At 45.2% G+C, this 24,746-nt stretch overlaps 2 protein-coding genes across 14 annotated transcripts in view; one reads left to right on the forward strand and one right to left on the reverse strand.

The window, feature by feature from the left end:
• WDR76 (WD repeat domain 76) overlaps window positions 1–3,267 on the forward strand; it is a 54,026-nt gene extending 50,759 nt beyond the window's left edge. For all 3 annotated transcript variants that reach the window (XM_025883835.2, XM_025883833.2, XM_025883834.2), the window contains one exon: window positions 1,284–3,267. In XM_025883835.2, the coding sequence (XP_025739620.2) occupies window positions 1,284–1,539 (256 nt within the window). In that variant the 3' untranslated portion in view covers window positions 1,540–3,267. The remainder of the gene's footprint in view (window positions 1–1,283) is intronic.
• A 3,028-nt stretch (window positions 3,268–6,295) lies between these two features.
• The window catches only part of FRMD5 (FERM domain containing 5), a 304,534-nt gene continuing 286,083 nt past the window's right edge, over window positions 6,296–24,746 (reverse strand). Inside the window, exons 8-17 of one of the 11 annotated variants that reach the window (XM_073876922.1) lie at window positions 22,866–22,954; window positions 19,724–19,787; window positions 19,019–19,110; window positions 16,359–16,433; window positions 15,723–15,791; window positions 14,673–14,779; window positions 11,021–11,374; window positions 7,912–8,255; window positions 6,987–7,038; window positions 6,296–6,639 (exon numbers count right to left, since the gene is read on the reverse strand). In XM_073876922.1, the coding sequence (XP_073733023.1) occupies window positions 6,626–6,639; window positions 6,987–7,038; window positions 7,912–8,255; window positions 11,021–11,374; window positions 14,673–14,779; window positions 15,723–15,791; window positions 16,359–16,433; window positions 19,019–19,110; window positions 19,724–19,787; window positions 22,866–22,954 (1,260 nt within the window). In that variant the 3' untranslated portion in view covers window positions 6,296–6,625. Of the gene's footprint in view, window positions 7,039–7,152; window positions 8,256–11,020; window positions 11,375–14,672; window positions 14,780–15,722; window positions 15,792–16,358; window positions 16,434–19,018; window positions 19,111–19,723; window positions 19,788–22,865; window positions 22,955–24,746 lie in introns of those variants that run through there. The other 10 variants (XM_073876920.1, XM_073876921.1, XM_073876923.1 and 7 more) reach the window with 10 other exon arrangements.

A 24,746-nucleotide genomic window follows, 5' to 3' on the forward strand; every position in this document is an offset into this window, starting at 1 on the left:
TATAATTGTTTATACTATTCTCTTATAATCCTTTTTTATTTTTGTAAGTTGTAATATCCTCTCTCATTTCTCATTTCAGTTACTTGCATTTTCTTTTTTTTTTTTTCAATCTGGGTGAGGGCTTATCAATTTTGTTGATCTTTTCAAAAAACCAGTATTGTGTTTTTCTATTGTTTTTCTATTCTCCTTTCATTTAGCTGTGCTCTAATCTTCATTTCCTTCCTTCTGCTAACTTTTGGTTTAGGTTGTTCTTTTTCTAGTTCCTTGAGGTGTAGTGTGTTGATTTTGGGATCTTTTTATTTTTAAATTTTTAAATTTTTAAAAAGATTTTATTTATTTGATAGAGAGAGAGGGCGAGCACACAGGCAGAGTGAAAGGGAGAAGCAGGCTCCCTGCTGAGCAGATCCCGATGTGGGGCTCCATCCCAGGACCCTGGGATCATGACCTAAGCTGAAGGCAGACGCTTAACTGACTGAGCCACCCATGCCCCCCCCTTTTATAAAGATTTATTTATTTTAGCGAGTGAGCGCGAGTGGGGAGGGAGGAGAGAAGCAGGCTCCCTGCTGAGGGTGGAGCCTGACATGGGACTTGATCTCACCACCCTGAGATCATGACCTGAGCAGAAATTGAGTTGGACGCTTATCTGGCCACACAGGCACCCCGAGATCTTTTCTTTTTTAGTATTCACTGCTATAAATCTCCCCCTTACTATTGCTTTCATAGCATCCCTTAAATTTTGTTATGTTGTGTTTCATTTTTCATTTGTTATATATTTTCTAATTTCCATTGTGATGTCTTGTTTGAGCCCCAAATGTATTTTTTACTTTAAAGTTGTATGGAATATAAAGTGATTTCAGGGTTTGGTTATCAGGGGAATACAAATATGGGATTACAGATCCTATTAAAATGGCAATAACATAGATTGTATATTGTTTACTTCTAGGGCTTCTTCTATTTTGTATGTGTAAAAACAGGGAGGGCATGGAGTCCATTGAGCTAAGAAATAGTGAACAAAAAAGGTGCTATTTTAATAGACAGTGACCATCCACTGAGTACAACCACTGTAGTTGGCAGTGGAGATTCAGAAGTACAGAAGATATCTCTGTCCTGATTTTTACTTTTATATGAAGGATGAAGTTAGGCTGATGGTAACTCAGTAACTTGATGAAAAGAAACTTGGCAGAGAAAACCAGCATTTAGGAGCAATGCCATGTTTACCCTCTGCCCATTGCTGCCTTAAGTTATTTAACACTAGCCTTTAAAAAAATTGTTTTTTTCACTAGGCACAACACTATCACTGGGCGATGGCTGACCAGATTCCAGGCTGTGTGGGACCCTAAACAAGAAGACTGTGTCATAGTTGGCAGCATGGCTCATCCACGACGGGTAGAAATCTTCCATGAGACAGGAAAGCAGGTGCATTCTTTTTTTGGTGGAGAATGCCTTGTCTCTGTGTGTTCCATCAACACTATGCACCCAACTCGGTATATTTTGGCTGGAGGTAATTCCAGTGGGAAGATACATGTTTTTATGAATTAAGAAAGCTGCTGAGTGTTTGGTTTAGCAACACCAATTTGTTCAAATTAATCAGTGTCTAAGGAGGCTAGTAATTCATGTGGCTTGGCCTGTTTTTAATATGTTCTATTTAGTGAATATAAAATTGCTTTATTAATAAGAACTGTAAGCAGAATGTATACAGTTACATACTTAACATGTTTAGTAAGGGAGAAGCCTTTTAAGTTGTTTCTTTAGGGTGGGGAAGGAATTTGAGGGGAGGCTGTGATGGCTTCAGCACTTTTAATCAGGCAGTATGTTGAGAAATTCTGGCATTATAAATTACAAAGCTTTGAAAAGTTTTTTTGGTTTAATGATATGGTTTTGATTCTGTAGTGATATTTGGATTTGTGGTTTATTTCATGGTTTGGAGTGAATATTTGTAGACTTACACACTGGAAGGGATCCTGAAAAGTCATCTAACTTAGTGATTTTGAAACTTTTAATTTTTTTAATGGAGAACTCTTTTTTCCCCCCTTCCTGCCTTTAAATTAAAAGCGAAATCCTAAGATAATTATTGAGCTTTAGTTCATTTGGACAGGGACCTGGGTCTTTGTGTGCTGACCCTTTTACCTCCTCTAGATGGCTCCTGAAGCATGGCCAAGAAATTGTAGGGCTTCTAGGAACAGGGTTTGGATCTGCCTGACCCTTGTTATCCAATGTGAGATTGCCTTCAGACCAGTGTTTTCCAGACTGTGGTTTGTAGCTATTCACATGAAATCAATGTAGCCATGACCAGCCTTTAAATTTAAAAAAAGGAAAAGGAAAGAAATAGTAAAGAATAATAAATGTAATTAGAGTAAGTGTTGTTTTGTGAAACTTAGTAATATGTGCATACATATATGTAAGTGTATATGCATATGTATATTCTGATGTAAAACATATGTCTTTATTACTGTGGTACTACTGTGGGTCATAGTTAAAGAAGTGAAAGCTCCTGCTTTAGAAGATCCCAGACACCCTTTTCTGTCCCTGTCTTTAAACTCTCCAGAGGAGATTCATTAGCCTATTAAGTGAATACCTTCATTCCTAATTCATATTGGGAAATGTTATGATAAACCACTTTGGGCATTTTGTCGTAAACTTTTTTTTTTCCCCCAGAAGTTAGGGCAATGTGAATGTGTTTGTTGTTGGAAGGTAGCTACTTAACTCAGTGACTAACATTACCGTGTGATAGCACCTATCCGACTTTTTTCATTGCTCTTCATTGCCAAACTACTACTGAAAGACTGTTGTTGTAAATTGTTTTTGGCAATATGTTTGAATTCTAAGAGGAAATATCTTCTCAAATTATATATCACAAATAAAATGACATGTATAGTTCCTTCTCTGTAATGAGAGGTTAAGTCTAATTTTGAGGCCTAGTTTATTAAGTAGGTTGTGAGTGTTTATAAGTAACAAGAGTTCTCTATTTTCTTGATGATAGGCGTATAGGAATTGGTAAGTGAAATGGAACATTAATTTATGAAATGGAAAGTAAAGCTAAGTGAGGTTGACTTCTATTAAACTGCCTTGGAGATAGTAAATGAAGCCTCTAAGGCTTCCTTTCCCTTTTTGATACCACTTCATCTCACAGGTTCCAGGGTGGCAACTTCTGTGAGAACTTTTTTAACAATATTGAAAAATACACTCATTGAAATTAGCACCATCCTTTAAGCTTTGAATACTTGGTCATAATTGCCTGGTTTCTGCAATAAATGTTAGCAAATTCTTGATGTTTCTCACTTTTGTGGTTTCTTTTGCCATTTTAGCTTCATAAACTGTGCTATTTATATTTAATTAAACTTAATAAAGTGTCTTCCTGAGGCAATGCAGGAAGGAAGGAGAGTGTGGGGGGGACTTGTTTCTCAGTGAAAAGCTCTATAATGGAGTAATTGTTTAAATCTAGAAAGCACATAAAGTTGTCTCCCTTAGGACATCCTTAAACTGTAATCTGTTGTGAAAGGTACTTCTCCCAGAGACTTGCTTAAAACTGTGTGTCTTCTGTAATTATTTGTATATTACAATTGCTCTCTCTTTTTGGGATAAACTTTTTTTTTAGGTTGTGCTTTGTGATATCCCTTAAGTATGTAAGCTCTGTATTCCACTTGAATCATTTTCTTTGAGATGCTCAGCCTTTCTTATGTGACTTTGAGGAGGAAGGAGATGATTCTTGTCATAGGTGGACAGGTAGGTGAGACTACAAATGATCGAGAATTGATAAAATCTGAGTTGATTCAGTCCTGTTTTGGTATTCAGGTCTTTGAGTTTCCTTTCCACAGAGATGACTTTGCAAAGGCAGTTCTCCAGGAAAACAGGGAGCTTGAGGGCTGTGAATACAAATATTTAAATCTTTTTTTTTTTTTTTAAGATTTTATTTGACAGAGACACAGCGAGAGAGGGAACACAAGCAGGGGGAGTGGGAGAGGGAGAAGCAGGCTTCCCGCCGAGGAGGGAGCCTGATGCGGGGCTCGATCCCAAGACCCTGGGATCATGACCTTAGCCAAAGGCAGACGCTTAACGACTGAGCCACCCAGGCGCCCCCAAAGATGTAAATCTTTTCAGCCAGTTACCATACATGGGAAGGGGGGAGGACAGACTCATGTGCCTAATCTCTTTACGCAAGGTAGGGCTCAGACTCACAACCCTGAGATCAGTAGTCTTATGCTTTACCTACCGAGCCAGCCAGGAACCCTGGACCATCTAGGTTCTACTTTTGGGTTCTAAGACTAACTCTGTAACCTTCAGAAAATCACTTTTTGGTTTTCCTCATGAGAAAAATGAGGTCCAGTTCATCTCTAAAATCATTCCATTATTACAGCTTCCAAGTTCTTAATAGTATTTATTTGGGGGGAGGGACAAGGATAATAGATGGATATAAGCCAAATGATCATTCATGAACAAGTAGTCAGTTGTATAAATCCCCCTGGGTATCTATCTTTTTATCTACGTGTTGGTAACTTTAAGGAGGAAAAAGTGAGACAAGCTGTCAGTTAAAAAAGAAAGAGTCCACTCTTCCATGATATTTAAATATTTATTTAATTTAAAAAATAATTTTCATGGCACCAATGATTTTATGCTAACTACATACTGCATATGTAGAAAAAAGTACATTGCTTTGAAGGAAAATGTAACTTAGAATTTTTGGCACACGAAAGGTTAACAATTATACTTTTTAATGAAACTAAGAAATTCACATTTGCAGGTAGTTTACCTTCTACTGCTTAAAGATGCAGTACACTATCTTTTAGTAAGAGTTTTATTTCCTCTGATGGATGAAGCTATGGAAACCATTATTTTTTTTTTCTACAATGAGATCAAACTAATTCTGAGAGAAAATGGGAGACATAGTGGAACACAGTAAAACCAGGTTAAAAATTTGAACAATGATGTTTAATGATGGGGAGATACCAAAAAAAGACTAGTCACCAACAAAGGAGTTTTGTTATTCAAGCACTATTTGAAAAGCAAATAGAAGGAAACTTTACTATCTGTATTTTCTGGGGTAAGCCCTGGAAAAGAATAACCCAAAAGTTCTGTTCAGAGAGCAAAATCCAGCTCTTGGAAGTGGTATGGACTATTGTATTGTTAGAACTCTAGACACAAGTAACATACCAGGAAATGGAATACTGCATCTTTCTTTAATGTGACTATGAAAGGTCAGTGTCAAGGCTATCACTCACTGCATAGAAACACCATATTCTACAGACTGAGGTAGGAACACTACACTAAAAGATAATCTGCTATGTTGCATAAGACAGTAGATATCCAGGTTACAACCAGCCCCCTATCTCCTGACAGCCTTTTCATCTTTGAGTCTACTTTTCACTTCTGTCCTGTGGTAAGTAAAGCCTTTCCTGTGCAGATGACAAGTGGCAGTGGCTAGTTGGTTCTAAGTGATCCCTAATTTTTACTAGGATCTCCCTCAGTTTGTCTTGTCACTTGGTAAATAGATGATTTTAATTCTGCCCAAATTGTTGCTGGTATGGAAATGATCAGACATTCCTCTTCCATTCTTAGATTCTGGCTGAGTTTTAGCATTTCAACACTTAATCTTGCTCATCTTGGCATTAGCTACCTCTTTGCTGGTTGGTTGTTCAAGCACCCTTTATACAAGCAACCCCAGTGTCTCCACTGGGAAATGGTCCTGGATCTGTAGCAAGTAGGGAATGGGAGCAGAGCCAGCCCTCTTTCTGCTAACATACTACTGGTAAGGAGCAGTTTTATTGTCTAGATGGGGTTGGCAAATTATGGCCTGTGGTCCAAATTCAGCTCCTAAAATAAACTTTTATTGGAACACAGCCATGCTCCTTTGTTTATGTATTACCTATGGATGGCTGTTTTTGTGCTATCACTGCAGAGTTGAGTAGTTGCCATGGAGTATGGCCCACAAAACCAAAATAAATATTTTTATCTGGCACTTTACAGAAGAAGTTTGCCAACCCCTGGTCTAGATGAAAGGGCATTTAAAATTACACAATCCACTCCCCCACCCCACACCCCTTGTTAATTCAACAGCTGTTATACTCTGTATATGGACATGATTCTGCTATTTCAGGGGACAAACTAGGGGAGAGCAAATCTACAAGTGATTCATTTTGTTCTGCATTTGGGGCCGCCCAACATCATAGGATGTTAGTGGCTCCACTGTTGTGGGGTTCCCAGGAATATGTTTACTGACCATCCTCAAATGAGTCCTCAGGCCCCAGATGACTTAGCAATCTCTCCCTGAGATGAAAACAAGATCTTATGAGTGGTGGTTAAGAGTTGCAGAGCTTGGGCCTTGGACCCCACACTCACCCTTCACATGCTGTGCTTTTGCATGCTTCCACAGCTTCCCTCAGCAAGCATGGCAAATGCTTTCCTACAATTTTTCTTTTCCTGATGCAGAGGATGACCCTAGGGGGCAGTATTTCCACATCTAAGTGTTGGTCTCTGCCACATTCACCTTCTTTCTTTCGTAGGCATCTTTTAGTATGCCTATTTAGATTCTTTTCCTGGTCCCTTCCAAGGCTGTTTGTTGATCTTGGAATTCTATTTTCTGAAGCTTTTCATTCTCAGGATCACTTTCTTTCTTGCATCGTTTAGTTCATCAGGCTCTATTTTCTTAATCCATAAAGTAAAAACAAAATATGAATTGATAAGAAAATAACATTTGTTGTTAAAATATAAATTGAAATAGTTTTTTTGTGGGGGGTTGTACAAAATAGGTACTGCTCTCCGAATCTCAACAGTTTCTCAGGTACCTTGGCTCTGGCTTCTGTTAACTACACTTTGTCCAACATTTCTGACAGTCCTGTCTCTGGCACCACTGAATTCAACTAATGTCTCTGAAGCACTATAAAAATCTGGAGGTTCTTCAGGAAAAAAAAAAATCACAGAAGTCTAATAAGTTCATTATACAAAACTCATGGTGATGCCCACTAGGATCTAGTCTAAGGGGACAGACTTACCCCACCCCTGCTCCTGCTGCTGCTGTAGCGGTGGTCCCTTCAGATGCCCACTCTGCTCAGATTTGAAAAAAACAAAAGGAAAAGAAAATCCAACTCAGACCATCATAAGAAGCAACTTTCCATTTAATCATTCTACATGGATGTTTACTTTTTAAAAATCTCTTGTCTGGCAAGAAAACCTAGATAGTTCCCATTGTCCAGACCCCTGGCTCGCCCTGCTGAGGCTGCGCTGCTGAGTCTCCTGGAGCCCAGTAGGAAAGCTCCTGCAGAATACAGAAGACAACAGCTCTCCAGTCTTCAGCTAGTGTCCCATCTGCTAGGTGACACTACTGCGATAATCAGTAATAGTAAAATAAATTTTTATTTGATACTTTGAAAATACTACACATCTATGAAAAATCAAAATTCAAAACCAAAAATTATCCTGCAAATTGGAAGGATGAGAAACAGAGTCGCTGAGCCTTTCTTGAAAGAACCTCTGAAGGAAATGAGTTCTCCCAGTTTGTTTAGACAGGGCATGAGCCTGTTCTTTTTTCCTTCTGGGAAATGACCCTCCTAGGCTGTGGACTTTGAGTCATGAGAGGAGGACTTGGTACATGTGCCGATGGTTCCGCGATGGGTCCCATTGCTGGGAATGGGCAGCCAGGCTCCTTGGTCCACCTGGCTAGTTATCGGGAGGAGTCATGCCTTCTCAGGTGTCAATGAGCAGGCTCACCACTGAGCGGATTTTGCAGGCAAACCATCGCCTGAGGGGACAAAAGTATTGATAGTGGAATTGTTCAAACTCGGGGGTCTGGCGGATATCGCGGAAAAAGGCAATGTCAAGGTCAGACTCGGTAAGGATGATCAGGAGGAGGAGCAAAACAAAGAGGAGTCCCATGGTCACAAGGAGCAAACGGAGGACACTTAAAACAAACTTATTCACCTGTTCCTCCTCTGGCCTGCCGTGCCCCTGACACAGGGCCCTCAGCTCTCCCCCAAGAGCCTCCACCTCTGCAGCAGTTGGAGTGCTGGCCTCAGACTCCTTCTCCTCTTCGATGCTGCAGGTGGCCCCATTGATCTGCCGGGAAAGTAGCATCAGCTCCAGGCTGTGCTCGGCCACAGGGGTGGGCAACACACTGTCTGCAGGGCTGTAGGCTTCGTCTGCAATCACAGCGACTCGCTCGTTGCTGTCTGCCCGGGTGCTTCTCACGTGAGGCAGGAAGGTGTCCCCATGGGAGGAAGAACGCACTGGGGTGGAATGGGCACTGTCCCGTAGGGACTCCAGGCCTGGAAAGGCAAAAGGAATATGAGTAGGCTTTCTGGGTCCCAGTGCACACTTTGCTGTCTGGTGGAGGCACACCCATTCTGTTTTAGGTTGTTAACTAAAATTTTGCAAGGAAATTTTAGTGCAGCCCATGTGGTCAGCAGCAGTGGCACAGCCCATGTGGTCAGCAGCAGTGGCACTACACTGTTTTAATGTATCAGGAATAGGATAAAAGCAGCAGCAGACATCAGAGTGGCTGTGGTTGGAAGGTTTTTGTTTTTTTGTTTTTTTTTTTTTCTTTTTATTTAGGGTTTTGGCAAGATTTGTTAAAGATTCTGCCTTTCTGGCTTTTGATGTCCTGGGCCTGGTTTTAGCCCCAGTTGAAAGACAGTCTTGAATCACGGACTATCCCTGATTCAGAGCTGGGCCCACAGTTCAGGGATATCAAGTCTCCCTCTTGGGCTGAGTGCCTTGAGAGGCAGGAATGGGGAGAAGACTGTTTTGCTTTACTGGGCCTCATCAAATACTGATTCTGGAGCTGCATGTCCTTCTAACAACCCAGCAGGCAGCTCCTTGAGCTCATGAGGTCATCTTTTGGATTGCTGCTGCTGGTCTCTTCAGCCTCCCACTTCTAGCTGTCCTGATTTTAGGGGATGTGAAAACCCTATCTGCTCTTCCTTAAGTGGTCTCTGATGGAGAAGGGAATAGCCCCTGGCTAGCTCTCTTTCTTTCACCTTAGAATGAGCTGGGTCCATAGTAGGCTGACAATTACCCTGTCTTTACACACTTCGAGTGCAGAGTGGTCTCTGAGAAGATCTTGTTGGGTCAGGGTGGAAATTATCTTACATTCATTGGGAGGAAGGGTCCTCTGCCCCCTAAAACTACCCATTATCTCTTTACTTTCTCAGATGGAACATTTCTCTCTTTCCAAGCCTCAGTCTCTGGTAGTGAAAAACAGAAGCTGGTTACTTTGTGAAGTAAACAGCAGCTGCTAGGCTGGAGGATGTGGGCCCAGAGTCACCGAGTATGGCCCACATCACAGTGCTCCCAAGGAAATGGCTTCTTGTTTCAGGTTCAATGTCTGCATTTTCCATTCCTGGCTACCTTTTTTTTTTTTTTTAAGATCTTATTTATTTACTTGACAGAGATAGAACAAGTAGGCAGAGAGGCAGGCAGAGGGAGAGGGAGAAGCAGGCTCCCTGCGGGGCTCAATCCCAGGACCCTGGGATCATGACCTGAGCCGAAGGCAGCCGCTTAACCGACTAAGCCACCCAGGCGCCCCCCCCTTCCTGGCTACCTTGGGGGTGCCAGAGTGGCTCTGGCTCTCCCTGCATTTGTGGCCAATGGCAAGAGAAGCCAGTCCCCCTTCCATTGCTCTGAAATTGACCCTGACTTCTGCAAGACTGAACCAGTTCCCAGCTCTGTAAAGGTTTGACCTAACTAGGGCTAATTAGGGAGTTTTTCAGTTCAGGGCTACCTTCAGAAGCCCAAGGGTCTCTCTTAAAAGGTGGCAGTAACCTTTCAGAAGTAGTGAGTTTCATTTGGTTCTCTTGTGTAGCCATATGTACCCAGGCAGCCTGCCTGCCTAGCCTGCTGGAGCCTATTTCAGCATAGGTACAGTTAAGGGTTCTCCAGGGGAACAAACCCTGGGTTATAAACGGGTGGGTGGGGGTGGCAACAGCAGCCCCCTGCTGTCCACCTATACTCCCCATCACCTCCTCATCAGTGTATTTGCTACAGCTCTCAGATTCTGCTTTCAGGAGCTCCTCATGGTCCTAGTTGTATTTTGTTTTCCCCTGTGCTAAAATCTTAAGTTTGTCTGTTTTAAAGTTTTTAAAGTGCTTTCATCTTTCCACGAAGTTGTGAAGGCAAGAGGTTACAGAGCTTGCCTAAGGACATGTGGTTGGCTGGTAATGGGAAAGGCAAGGATAGACTGCAAGCCTGTTTCCTGATGCTAATGATCATGTAGTTAGATTTTGGGCCAGGATGAATTAAGGCTACAGCCTACACCTGCCTTAGATTTAGGTCCCAATTGCCCAAGAAACTGTTGTGAAATAATGTGAAATTAAGAGCTTGCCCCTTGTTCCAGAGCTCTTGATGCTCCTTTGATCTCTTCCCCCGCCCCCGTTTTTCTCCCTTATTCCTGCATTTGCATAAGCAGCATGAGGAATATATACCTGGTAGTATGTAATGAGTCCCTGATAGAACAGAGGCCTTTAGGCCCTGATCACACATGTGTTGGTTCAGCTCCTTTCCCACCCACTCCTCCACCCCCGTTCCTCTGGAACCTCAGCACCCCCTGTACAGGGCTCCTCATACCCTTTCTCAAGGCTGTCTCCTCAGAGACAACTCTACCAGATCTTCCAAAGCACGACCAGTTTAGCTACCAGAAGCCACTTCAGTGCAAACTTAGCTTGGCCTACAATTCAGCCCTAAGCTTGCTGGGGAAGGAGAGAGGCAAAGGCTGTTACATCAGAGAGAACAAATCAGACAGACACCAGAAACCACATTATAAGTTGTTGGTGCTCTCAGTAAATAAAATAATGGATATGTATGCATTTTTAGTAGATTGCTTGACAGACAAAATTGCTCAGTGTTAGTCTTCTGTTCCCTCAACAGACCTCACCTGTAAGGTTATTATTGCTATGTCAGGCTAGTCTTGTATAGAACTTCAGGTTCACTAGAAACCACCACCCCTTCATCAAGCCCGTTATTCTGGGATGGACAGGGTGGGTACCATGGGTGGGAGCTGGCAAATGGCACAGCAAAACAGAGGAGTCTTTTTTACCTTGGATGTACTCCAGCTGATTGCCTTGCCCAGAGGTGGCTTCTTGTGGGCGGGGGGGCAGAATGGTCAGGAGCCTACCCTGGAGCCGGGGCCCCATCCTCACGATGCGCACACTCACTGGCCGAAGGCAATGATTAGTCAACCGCAGCTGAACTCGGACTCTGGTGTGAATCTTAATCAGACTCTTCCCCATGGTGGCCCAGGCAGGCAGACACTTCTTCAGTGGAAACCAGCTGATCTCTTCATGGAAACCAGCCAGGCAGGGGGGGGGTACAGAGGGAAAGGATGGAAAACCAACTGGGGACCAAGGAGTTTTGCTGACCTCAAGCCATGGCAGCTCGTTCACAGTGCCTCCTGTGCTGGAGAGAGAATGTCAGCTCTGCGAGACAGAACAGGCTGAGCTTCAGGGAAGGAACAGCTCTAAGAGGCCTACGTTATCAGGGACTGGATTCAGTCAGAAGCACTTAGAGCCATAAAAAGTAATGCTTCCCTAGCATGTGACTGTTTCCCGGAGCCCCGTATAAGGGCCCCAGACTTCTCAGAGAGTGAAGTACCTAGAGGGCAGAGAATAATCCCACAGGGTAGGGAGCATCCCATAGTTCCAGAAAATGCAGGAGGTGAAGCTACAAAGACATTGGGCTTTGGGTTGGGTGGCTCTGACGTGTGAGGTGGCAGGTCGGGGGTGGAAATGGGCTGTGTCCCATCCACTGGGCTGTATGCTATTTGGCTCCCTGCTGCTGAGCTGTGCCCCACAGGGTGCAATGGATAAAAGGAATCAACATACCTGAGCATCCTCTCTGGTTAAGCCTGTGCTAACAACATGTGGTATCTTGGCATCCCTGAGAGGAGAGGGGAGGGCCAACCAGTGTACCATCATCTTTTTAACGGTCCCAGCTCATTGGAATTACATGGTCTCATTCAAATTGTAGTCTTATGTTACTGTTTTTGCAATTTTCCCATTGTTTTTAGAGATAGCAATCAAAGCTTTCCCCCTGGAAAAGGCAAATAGTTTCTGTGACATTAATTTATGTGCCATATGGACAATAGGAAAGAGTCTCTGATGGAGCATGAACCGCTTTCAAATGTCCATAATTTCCTGGGAGTTTTGGTGGTTAGTGCCCTTCTTCTGAGACCCCTCATCATTTCTCTCAGCCCTTCCCTGTTTAGGTGTACAGTGAGGGTCAGCTGTGTTTGCTGGGCGCTTTAAAGGTGAAACCCCTCTTGAGAGATGGTGTAGCTCAACTCTCTGGGAAATAATCCATTCTTTATCTCCCCAGTCTTGATAATCCCTGCACTGATAGAGCCACTTAAATGCTAAAATCTTTTTTTTTTTTTTTTCCTCCCCACATCCAAACCAGATGTCCATCTGCCTCTCCTCACTGTGAGCCTGTTGGTGTCATTCCTGCTGGGGCAGTTCTTAGCTGCTTCTACTTTTGCCCTCCTGAATCTAATGGGTCCTGGGCTGAGGGCCATGACTGGGGATGAAGGCTGTTCTTGTGTGTAGTCAGCCTCAATCAGGCATGGGGTGTGAGCAGCAGGTTGGCTTGCTGAGTAGCACATGGGAGCCTGCTGTGCTATATAGTCTGCCAGGCGTGAACTTCCATGGGGGCTGAGATGGTGAGGGTGTGCCCTGGCCCTAGAAGTCTCTTCTTTACTAGCTTCCTTGGTGGCCTTCCCCTGCTGCACCGTCCCTTGGCTTTTTACAAGCAAAGAGGACTATTTTGGATGCTGAGGAGCCTACTGCTGCTACAATGGGAGAAGACAGCTTCTGGGAGGATGCTGGGGGCACAGCCAGAGCTAGCTGGGAACTGGGACAGCCTCATAGCTTGTCTTGGGAGAGCTCAGGACCGGTCTCCCACTTCTCAGTAGTTCTGCTAACCCTGCTTGGCAACTACTATAAGTGAGTTATACCCCCACATGGACAGCCTGTCTTCCCTTTTCTAGGAACATGGGTTTTACTGGACATTCTTCCATATGCTGGAGAACAAATGCATGAGGCTCTTCCCTAGACCTGTATTAGTGCTCAGCTCCAGAGGATGGCCTTTTCTCTGGGAGGACAGCTGTCCTGACTTTTTACAGGAGCTTTGAGGTGAACTTGGTGGCTTCCGACCTCAGGATGGATAGGAAGAAGGGCCACGGGGAGAGGAGAAAGTTGTTTCCTCAAAAGAGAAGAAATTCATTCTGTTTTCCTGAGATGAACGCCCCAAAAGAAGAGGGACAGTGAGAGCTATGCTCAGTTCTCCGGCTCAGCCTAAGACTGGAGGGAAAACCAGGAGCCTGTGTCTGATGACAGACCTCAGTAACTTCATACTTTGCAGAGCGATTATACTATGTAGTTCAGAAGGCACCCTCCCACACCCATACCCACTCTACGGTGGGGGCCCCAGGCTCAGAGAGGCGAAGCAACCTGCCCTAGAGAAAGTACATGGCAGAGCTCTGATCTGAATCTCATCTTGGACTTCCTGAGCAGGCCTCTTTGCACTGTGCTTGCTGCCTGTCCAATAAATGCTTTAATCTCTTTAAAGTACTTCTATGTACATGAGGTTCCTCACAGCCCATGGGGTACACAAGGAAGATACCCCTATATTTTACAAATAGAACAACTAAGATACTCAAATAATTAAGGCACTTGATGTGGTTACCCGGCCAGGGTTCTCAATCCCTAGACTGTAGTTATATACCAGACTTAGATAATGCAAAGTCAGTGACACATAAAATCCTAAACACAAACCCATGATCCTCACAGGGGAGCCGCAGAGTGCTGTCCTGCCTAACCTAAGTAGTTCTTTATTTTCATTAATCAGCATTGCCACAGAAAGAGCAAAGAGTCTTCCCTTTCCAGGACAGGTTTGAAGCAAACCCGCTGCTGTTTGTTGCAGCTTTAGATCTTCTGAGGTCCTACAAAAACATCTTTGGGAATGAAAGCATTCAACTTTATACCTGTACCTAGCCTGTGGGGCAGCTGAGTCAGTGACCATGAGGGAACTATTCCAGGAGTCTCCTAATGATATTAACTACCCAGAGAGTGGAGAGGTATCAGGCTCAGCTACTGCAGTATCTAGTTCAGTGAAGATTCACAGACTTTGTCTCTCCCCTCCCCCCCCCAGGACCCACCTCCTCCAAAGGGAGGGTAGGATAGAGAGAGGTGGGGCATATGAGATTCCCGAGATCGTGTTAAAGAATTCAGATAGCAAGAGGACAGATCTCTCCCGCTGAAATAGAAAGTGGTAGTGGCTATTAGGATGCTTCAGAACTAAGAGTTTTCATTTCTTGGTTAACTGCCTCAGCCACCCTGATCATTTACACTGTGGAGACTAGTCTGATCTGAAAAATAAGTGAAAAGCCTCTTGATGGAAAGCAATTTCAGAACTGCATGGAACCTGTTAGATGCAATAACACAGTCTCCCAAAGGTTTTCCCCCACACTCTCAGATTTAAACCCCATCTTAGACTACAGCTCAGCAGGGTTGGGTGGGCTTATCCTTCACCTGACATCCAGCTGGTGTTCCCAACTACCGCATGAAACCTTCTCTCTTCTATTGGAGAAATGTGCTCCTGTCTCTAGTGCAACTTCTGTTCAAGGTCCCTGAGAGGAAGTGGTCCAAGTCAAAACTTAGAGGAACCCCATGGTCCTCTCCAGAGCTTATGCTCACCTTCCATGATGGAGATGTGAACAGCTCTTCTGCGGGTCCTGGGGACACTGCTCAGCCTTGGACCATGGGTTATGGAGGGACAGCTGCGGCTGGGAACCATCCCTGCTCTGAGGTTAAAGAAAAAGAGAACTTTGTTAAATCAGTGCACAGACAGATGTGGTCAGGACTCAGGGTTGAGAAGTAGCTGCTAGAACTGCCTGGCTGTGTTAAGTTTTATTTATTTATTTGTTTGTTTATTTATTTAATATTTATTTTAAAAAAGTCTTTAATACCTGTTTTTTTGCCTTTAGTCCCTGGATTCCAGTCAGAGACATTGCTTTAGACTCGTCTACCACCTCATATCCTAGACCCACCTGAACCTTGCTTTAGTGCAGCAATGGTACCACTGGTCTCTGGGCAGGTTTGTCAGGATGCAGAGCCCCAGCATAAGCAGTGCTATAGAAAATATGCCTGAAAACTGATATGGCAGCCTCTCTGACTTCTGACAGAGACTGCAGTTGGCAGGGGGTGCCATGTGAAGGTGGTAATAATGCTCCCATTCCCAGAGATCAGGCTGGTTGGTGAACCCTAGCTGTCTTGGCCAATCATATTCTTTCTGGATCTTATTAGGTTTAGGAGATATACGTGATGTACAGTTATACATGAAGCAAGGATCTCAAAACTATTTTAGACCTAGTGTAGTGGGCTGTGGGGCTATCCCTGGCTTTCTGTAATGGATTGATTCCAGAACTAAGGAAATCTTGCACTTTGGACATGTCCTCCGTGGCCTATGACCACTTTCAGGATTTGGGAGGACAGTAGAGAAGTACCCAGGATGTGGTACTGGGTACTACGCCCTCCCTCGTGCTCCCTCAAGGCTCAGGGATACCAGGGTCAGACTGTTCTCCATGCCTTTAGCTGAGATGGATCTTTTCACCTTCCTGCCATGTTCTCCTTCCCCTTTTGTGAGAGCCACTGCGTCCAGAATCTTCATAGTACTGAAACTGCTGCCTTTTTGGAGGTTCTGGGATCTGAGCTCAACTGGTTTGGGGGAAGTCTGTGGCAGCCTACCTGTGTATTTCTGGTGGCTCCCGTTTGATCTTCGCACTTGACTCCATTACTTCCTTTGCAACTCGGCCACTATAAATAGTATAATAAAACAAGCAGCAAGGGATGAGATGGTGTTCTAGCACTGGGCTCCTGTCTAAGGCTTCAGATACTTTGGATGAACTGGGAGGTGGCCTCTTTGGCCTAGCCCTTCCCAATGTTTAGGTCACTGAGAAAGGCTTGCTTGCTGGGTAAGTTTTAAGATGTCCTGACAGCTTATCTTAGAGAGCTCTCTATCTCGAGTCTTTGGGATTTTCCATTTTCATTTAGAAATGATTTCTCATTGTCCAGGATGTTCCAGAAATATTGCAAAAAAAAAAATCTTTAGACAGACATGAAAAGAATCACTGCTACAGTTCTTATTTCACTGCTGTTGTGAGGGCAGAAGGAGAAGATACATATTTAAACCCTGCAGACAAACTGGCAGGGAAGGAAAGAAATAGTCAAAAGGACAGGAGACAGGAGAACTGGATGGAAACCTCAGGCTTTTTTGGAGGTTCCCAGTTTCTTTGTTCTCAAGGATAAGGACCACTGAGCCCCTGTTCTCCAGAGAAGGGTCTGAAAATAGGTCCATAACAGTTACTTACTGTCACTATTTACCTGTATCGGAACCGGCTCCCTTTAAAGAATAAATTGCTGCTGGACACTGTGCGGACTTGGCTTGACTTCTCCAGCCTGCAGCAAGGCAAAGTCCAGTGTGACAGATGGCCTGCAACTGCCTCACGGGCTAAGGCAGCGCATTCCCAGCTCCTTCCATAAGGCTACTTGAGGAAACTCTTCAGGAAAAGGCCTTTCACAGCCTGGCTTGTCTCTGACTGTCCTTTAGGACCTGAGAGCTTCCTCACAGCCTCAGTGCTGGGGACAGTCATGTGGAAACCCATTTTCATGTCAGGAGAGTGAGGGCTCCCCAAGAGTGCTTCATGGGGTTTACCAGGGGGACTGAGACTAAATGTTACGGATGGTGGTCTGGGGGAATAATAGAATGCCACTCATCAAATTTCAGGCCATTTGTTAGCAGTGTGACCTGGGGCAAATTTCTTTCCTTTCTTAGCTTTGGTCTTCTTATCTATAAAATGATGGAGCTACTTGATCTCAGGAGTCCCTTCCAGTCCTAGTATTTGATGATACATGTCCATGTCTGGGTAATTGTGGGTGGAGAAGAGAGTACGGGCTGCCCTTCCTATTTCATCCCTGTCTTGGAGAGTCATAAAGTATGTTCTGTTAAAGACTCTGAGAAGTCCTGAAATGAACAAACTAGCTTAACTTTAATATAAGTTCCATCATTTATTTGAACTTGGAATCATTCCCTTTCTCCCAGTAAGCCTATTAGCATCACTTTCAAGGCTGTAGACAGCTGATGTGGAGGCTCTGGAAGGCCATGGGCACTGTAAAATATCCTCTTAGGTGACTTCTCTGATCCCAAATGGCCCTCTCACACTTAGAAAAAGAAGCTGGGGAGAACCGTCCAGAGTGAAGCCTCCCAAGACCTGACTCAGCTTACAACATGCCCTGAGGTGCCTGGAGTGCTGGGTCTGAAGCCTCTGTCGTGAGCAGGCAGTCAGTATTTAGGGAGCTGTCTCCCAAATCCATGAATAGCAGTTCCAGGGAGATACCATCCCCACCTGTTTCAGGGTTCTGTGAGGCTCTGACTCTCTTTGTCTTCTTGCCCAAGCATGTCCTTGAGTCTGACCTGCCTCCCTTCAAAGTACGAGGCCAATGGCAGGGCCAGGGATCTGCACGTGAAAGGTGCTCAGGGTGATGCCAAAGTGGCTGCTGCTAAGACTTGGCACAGTTGGGGATATGACTCAGTTAGAGGCTTTTAACACTTAATAAAGAACATTAAGTAATCAGTGGAAAAATGAAAAACAGCCTCAGTTTCCACTGAGGGTGTTGGCAGGACTAGTTGCGGGGCAGGGGGGCTTTATTAATGGAAAGACTCAGACACTGAGTTTGGTCACAGATGCAGAAGCACAGTTCTGTTCCCATGACACAAATAGAAAAACAAAGGTCTTCAGAAATGGTGCGGATATGTTTTCTTGGCTTTCCTTGGACAGCTAGAGACTGAACAGAAGGGAAATTTGACCATGCAAAAGTCTTTTCTGAGTGTCTTCTTCAGGAGATGAAAGAAGCCCACTCAGGTTATAATTCAGGCTGCCCATTCAGCTCATCCCTGATTGTGGTATCAAATGCATAGAAATTATTAAGCAATTCAGAAAGCCTTTCCCAGAAACAGCCTCTGGGGCTGTGGCCCTAGAAGGGGGAGGACCAATTCTGCCAGCCAGCATCCCATAGCAGCCAGCAGGCAGCAGAAGGAGAATGGTACCCCTCCAGCTCAGAGCAGTTTTGCTCTCTTCAGGATCCTTGAGGTTACTGGAGGGAGAACTATGGCTTGTCAGAGGCAGAATATACCACAGACTTTGTCTTATGTTGTCCTGATTAAGATACAGCTTATTAAAGTATAAATCATTGCATTCTATTTTTAAAACAAGACCAAGGGTTTTAGTAAAACATACTTTATCTGGCGTCATCCTAGTTTCTCGATGGGCTATTTCTTTGTACCCTAATGCCTTTATAACCACTTTCTTAATCAAAACAGCACAGAAGCCTCATATACTTTACAAATCCTGTGGTAATCAAAATTCTTGCCTTTGGCCCAAAGCTGGCTTTTCAGTAACAGACAAGTCCTTGCTCCCCTTCCTGCTACCCTGCTCAGGCTCCTGGGCACTTGAGTCTGTTACTGGCAATACCTCTGGCAGTGACCCATCAGGAAGGGCTAGCATCAACCCCAGCTCAGCACCAGGCCACCCACTGGGAGTAAGCCCCAAAGGCTCTCCAAGGCTTAGAGATCTTTCTGGCCTGCCTCTGCTCCTTCATGGAGCTGTCTGTCCTATTCTGGGCTTCCTGTGGCTCTGAATGGCTCCACAGGGCCAGCTTGATTCAAGTCAGATACCCAGGGGCTTTTTTAGGCCCAAGCCTTGCCCTGAAAAGACCCCTAACTGCTTTGCCACTGGGAGCTGTCCAAGGACATCACAGGTAGACCCCCTGGACATCTCTGCTGGAAACATATTCCTAGACCTCAGTTCTGTCCCTCCAGGGAGGACAGACATCCAGAAAGGGGTCTGAGTTTTATAAGGAAGCTCAGCCTTGTCATCTTATGTCTTCTTTCTCAGTGTTCCTCAAACTTTCCTGCCCATTACTCAAAAAGTAGCTTTTATGCTTGACTCTGATAAAGATAGTCCCTGTTGTATATGTCCACTCACTTGTAGAAGGCTTGGTTCTCGATTCCACATTTCCAGAGGTGCTTGCAGGCTTCTGGAGTTGGAGCAAAATATGTGAGAATAATTTTCTTTTCCTACAAAAAATCCCACATAGAAACAGCTGAGTGTGGATGGAGAAGCGAAGGGTGAAATGGCCACAGGACACTGACCCCTGGACTGTCTGAGGGCTCCCCAGGACTGCCTGAGGGCTCCCCAGGACTGCAGGAAGAGATTTCAGGTGGGAGAAGGAGCTGCCTGGCAGCTGGCTAGTTGGAAGAGAAGGTCTGCAGGACCCACTGGGGCAGAGCTCAGTTTAGTAAGTTCACACCTGGCAGGCCCAGTACAGTAAGCCTCAGCTCGTACAAACTGAAGCAAGACAGCCCTCACCAGAGAAAGTGTTAGTGTCGTTTGGGATTTTTTTTACTTCTTTTTAAAGTTTATTATCTTCTTGGAATTTTCATATAGAAGCAAAAGAATCTTGCATTGTCTGCATTTCCTGGAGGTATGGAACCTCTGGGTGTCACCAGCATCCCTGAGGAAGGTCTTGGGCTCCAGGGCCTAGCCATTTCTCCATCCCTCACCTTCAGGTCTTGGCTTATCATTCAGATGGCTTAGTTCTACCTGGATACACCACTTTGGTTCAGTCCTGGCCATCAGGAACCACTCAGTGTCCCAGCCCTCCCTGAAGAGAAAGAAGCCAGCACTCACCTCTTTCTGACTTACGTATAAATAGAAAGTCTTTCCTTCAAATTTCAGCTTGGTCACCTCATTCCTACAAGCACAAAGAAAGCACCTGTCACCTTGTTGTGGACTGCTTGTTCACAGTTAAGTCTTGTAGATGCACAGCCCACCCTGACTGGAAGGGGCTCCAGGCACAGACACAGTTTTAGCCAAAATTAGAACTGAAACAAGACAGCAGCGCAGTGGCCTTAGAGAACAGTTGCTGAAACAGTTCAATCCACAGTTTTCCGATCAATCACACTATAATAATAGGGTGATAGGAGGTATTCGGGCTCATCAACAGTGGCTGTAAAAGGGAAACCTTTGCATGGGAAGTGAGTCTAGGTTGAGTGGTCCAGGGCCATTTCAGGATTTGGTTCATAATGCAGGTGCATTATCTGGATGGGACTGTCAAATATAAGATGCCACAGGTAGCTGATGAGGCCAAAGTTCAAGATACAGCAAATAATGAAAAACAATGCAACCAGGTTCTGAGGGAGTTGAGTCTTTCAGGTGACTGTGCCACTGGATGGAAAATGCAGTTTAATGCAAACAAATGTCAAACAATCTCAGGGAGGGGGGCGGGGCAACATACCAAAGAGAGAGAACAGATTACATGGAACAGTCATGCAGCGTACTGACCAGGAAAGGGGCTTAGGGGTTTTTGTAGAAAAATCCTTGAAGCCACCAGCCCAGTGAATGGCTGCAGTAAAAGAGGCAAACAGGATACTGGGGTACGTCACCCGCGGGACAGACACAAATCAGAAGAAGTGACATGGTTACTGTACATGGCACAGCTTAGACCTCACCTTCACATACTGCTCTCAGCCTTGGTTACATTTACAAAATGGAAAAATGACCAGGGTCTTGGGTGGATGTCCCTGAGAGCCAGAGAACTAGGCCTCAGCATCGGTCACTCCTCACTTCTCTTCCATTTGCCTGACACAGCTGCCCTTTGGGTCCTGAAGGCCCTTCCCTTCCATCTCACTGGGGGGTGGACTCCTTATCTTGGTACCCAACTGGGACCCCCAAGGAGGTCGGACCATGCCTATTTGCCTCAATTTGGCTTTCTTCCTCTTTGCAATCTCTAGGGAGATTTTCTCAATATCTTAGGAAGTAGCAGAAAGGTAGTGAGAACCATGTACCTACTCTACTACTGGCCAAAATTTAGGGGACAGAGGAAGGTCACTTGCTTCCTAGAAATCATGGCTGGGTCAGGATGAGAGCTCACAATTTCTGACCACCAGTTCTGAGCTAATACAAGCACATGGTATTCCTTGTTTGAGTCCCTCTCATTCAATCAGTCTCTCTCATACACATTCAGAATACAATAAAAATTAATATGTAAACAAATACACTGATCATCTAGGCTTCAACAAGCAAGATAAGAAAGTAAGGAACATTCTATTGAAAGTGAGGTTAGGTTTACATCTGTTATTTTAAAATTGAGACACAGTGAAAAGGAGACTTCGTGAAGAAGTGGGATGTGAGATAAGACACAGAATGAAAAGTTTTGGGGAGAATCAGGTGAGCATCAGGGCTTCTGGATGGGGAAGGATACTTTGGACTGCAGGGCCCTGTAACAGGTGTGTCCTAATTGTTTCTAGCTACGGATGCCCTCTACCAGGAACCTCATGAGACAGCTACACTGGTCAGAGTGTGGGCCAGGATCTGGGCCCTCTAAGCACTATCAGACAACCCAGCTATATTCAGGAAGCAAGTGCTCCTCACTGGGAGAGCAGTGGCCTGACCCTACTCATTGCCTTTTTCTGAAAAGTATTTTGTTAGACAGGAGACCCCAAACCCTCACCACTGTCACCCAAAGAGCACAGTGAGTGGGCCAACTTCAGAAGGCCTAGCAACGAGCTCTTTTGGGGTATGCCCTGGTTACTCAGTGCAGCAACCTGCCTTGTGAAGTGGCTGTTTTCCTGGGGAATGGGTCCTGACTGGTCGTGTCTGGGGGGCACTTCCATTAGCGCTCTGGCTGGTGATCATATTGACAGTCTGCACAAGAGCAGTAGGGTTGGAAAGGTGGTGTCTATCCACAAGCTCAGTGGGGGAGCTGAAGAGGACACAAGAAGAGAGATGCCCTGCAGCACCCCCAGCAGAAAGTTCGCCAGGAAACAGCTTTGTCCTCAGATTCCCCATCAGCTCTTCTGGAGAAGGCAAAGGAACCAAGACAGGAGCAAGCTTCCCCAGCTGAGCTCTGCTGGGCAAGGTAAGCCATTTGTCCAAGCTCAGGGGAGGAGTTGGCCAGCTTAGACTTGGCAGTTGAAGGCCAGAAAGGTACAGAAATCACAGAGGCTTAGTAGAATATACAACATGCTCTGATGAGGCTGAAAGATGTTTGCAGGCCAGAAAAAGGGGCTCCAGGAGAGCCAAGTGTCCATCAATAAGGCAGTCTATGCTGCATCAGCTCCTAGAACCATCCAGAACAGACCCAAAACTGACAGGGGAAAGACGAAGTAGTTCAGAGTAGCTTCAGCTGAGGCAGTAGCTCTTGCCTGCTAGAAATGGGAGTGGGAGGAGGGAGAGGGGAAGATAGGTGGGGATGTGACTCCTGGAGGCTGAAGACACCTGAGCCCTAAAGAGGGATAGGAGAGAGACTGGGAAGCATCTGTGCTTGTGCAGGCAGTGCCCACAGTGGGGGTTGGCCTGAGGAGGGGGTTTTGCCAAGGATAACTTGCATCTGGCCTAAGGAGGGGATTTTGCAAGATAACTTACATCTGCCCCAAGGGTGAGCCCCTCCTCCCTTAGGCCAGTGGTTAAGGGAGTAAACAGCCATGCAGATGCTGTGGTCTTCAGTGGGGGACAGTCCCAAGGACTCAGTTCTCATAGGAACTTTGCCTCCCTAACACTGGCTCCAGCCCCGGGTCTCTCATCGTACCCGGAAATCAACCCTCTACACTCTTTCTCTCTCTGGAGAGGCTGTTGGCTCTCAGGAACACCCCTTTGGAAGAAGAGGATCCCTAGGAAGAGACCACTACCTTGTTCAGTTATCATTATGGATGCAAGGCTTTGAGGGGGCTGAGAACCATAACTGCCCAATCACAGACAAAGGACATGGGAACCATAGCCCTCCCCAGCTGGTGAGGTATAAAAGGCCTGTTTTGGAAATGAAGATACTCACCATTTAATGAAGTGGACCCTCTTGTTTCCTTGCAGAACAACGAACCCGAAAGGAGTGAAGGCCAGAAATGCAGCATTTCCTGACACATCCTGCAACACAGAAGGACCTCTCATCAGGGTGATGCAGGCATAGAGGTGAAAGGGTGAGAAACATAGTTGTTCATCAGTGATACAGGGTTAATATGTGGCAGTAGGTCACAGGGAGGAGCATTTGGAAGTAACAGGCAAGCTGTTTACCTTCCCTAAGCTTCAGTGCCCTCAACTCTAAGTTGTAACAATCTTAGAAGGCTGTTGTGAACATGCAAAGAGAATGGCAAACCCTCCCACACTGCTGGTGGGATTGTAAAATGGTGCAGTCACTTCAGAAAGCCAGTTTGGAAGTTCTTCAAATTGTTAATCATAGAGTTATTATATGACCCAACAGTTCGTTCCACTCCTAGGTACCCAAGAAAACTGAAAACACGTGTTCACACAGAAACTTGTACATGAATGTTCATAGCAGGATTATTCATAACAGCCAAAAAGCAGAAATAACCCAAATACGCATCAACTGACAAATTAATAAATAGTGTGGTACATCCATACAGAGGGATGTTACTCAGCAGTAAAAAGGCATGAAGTAGTGACATATGCTATAATATGGATGAACCTTGAAAACATTATGCTAAGTGAAAGAAGCCAGTTACAAAAGATCACGTGTTGTATGATTCCATGTGTATGAAATGTCCAGAGTAGGTAAGTCCATAGAGAACAAAGATGACTGGTTGCCAGGGCTGTGGGGAAGGGGAGATGGAGAGTGACAGCTAATAGATGCGTAACTCTGTTACTAAAACTACTGAATTACACACTTCAAAAGGGTGAATTTTATGATAGGAGAATTATTTCTCAAAAAAGCTGTTATCAGAGAGAAAGAGGATGAATGGCAGTTATTATTATAATGGCCCTACACATCGGGCTTCTGCACCAAGTTTAGCTGAAGAAAAGATAAGCCACCAGCTAAGTGGACGAGCCACCGTCAGTCTTATGGTGCCTGAAACATCAAAGAGGCCTCCTGGCCACTGGTCACTATCAGTTTGTCAATACCAGTCTTGAGGTTCTGCTGAGCAAATCCAGGAGGAGGTACAGCAGAAGCTCTAGGTCATGGTTCCCTCACGTGGGAAAATGACCTCCCTGAGAGCCAGGCGGGGGTGGGGCACAGAAAGCGGGTTGATGGATTGTGCTCTGTCAGAGGAACTTCCTTCGTGATAGGGGCCTCGGGTGAGAGACTGCTCTGTCAGGGTGTGTGTTCACGTGGCCAGAAAATTATCCCAGGATGCTGGCCAAATGTACATGTAGGACATCTGTCTGAGCCGTAGCTCACATGGTGCCATGGGGTCCAGGTCAGGCACCTGATGTGAGGCATCCAAGTGGGGGCTGTGGCTGTCAGGCTCTCCTAGCCTCTCCCACTTTCATGGTTTGCCTCCCTGGCACACATCTTCAGCCTGATTAGGTCTAAGAATAAGAACCGTGGGGCCTCTGCAGGGCCTCGTGAGCCTTGCCTCAAGGGAAAAATGCAGTTTTGTCTTAAAACTGTCTCTTTGAGTCAGGGTTACAGGTGTGAGCATCTGGGCCTAGCGAATAAACTATATGTTTTGTAAACATTTCCAATTAATGTATTGTTTTTATTGTCCTTTCCACAGGGTCTTTCGTGATCCTGACACTTGGCTACAAGCACCGTGTCCTTCAACCCAGGGGCAACAGCAAAGAGCTGTTTAAAAATAACCTGAATGGAGATACTGTGAAGCCACGGGGCTGATTTTCCTCCTGCCTGTCATCAGTGCTTAGTGTTAGTTATTAATACCTGAGTGCCAGCACTGCACAAAAGCATGGTTCTTGGCGGGGG

Source organism: Callorhinus ursinus, unplaced genomic scaffold, assembly GCF_003265705.2.
Source record: "Callorhinus ursinus isolate GAN/ISIS: 27379988/994484 unplaced genomic scaffold, GSC_fseal_2.0 scaffold25, whole genome shotgun sequence".
NCBI classification, from domain to species: Eukaryota; Metazoa; Chordata; class Mammalia; order Carnivora; family Otariidae; genus Callorhinus; species Callorhinus ursinus.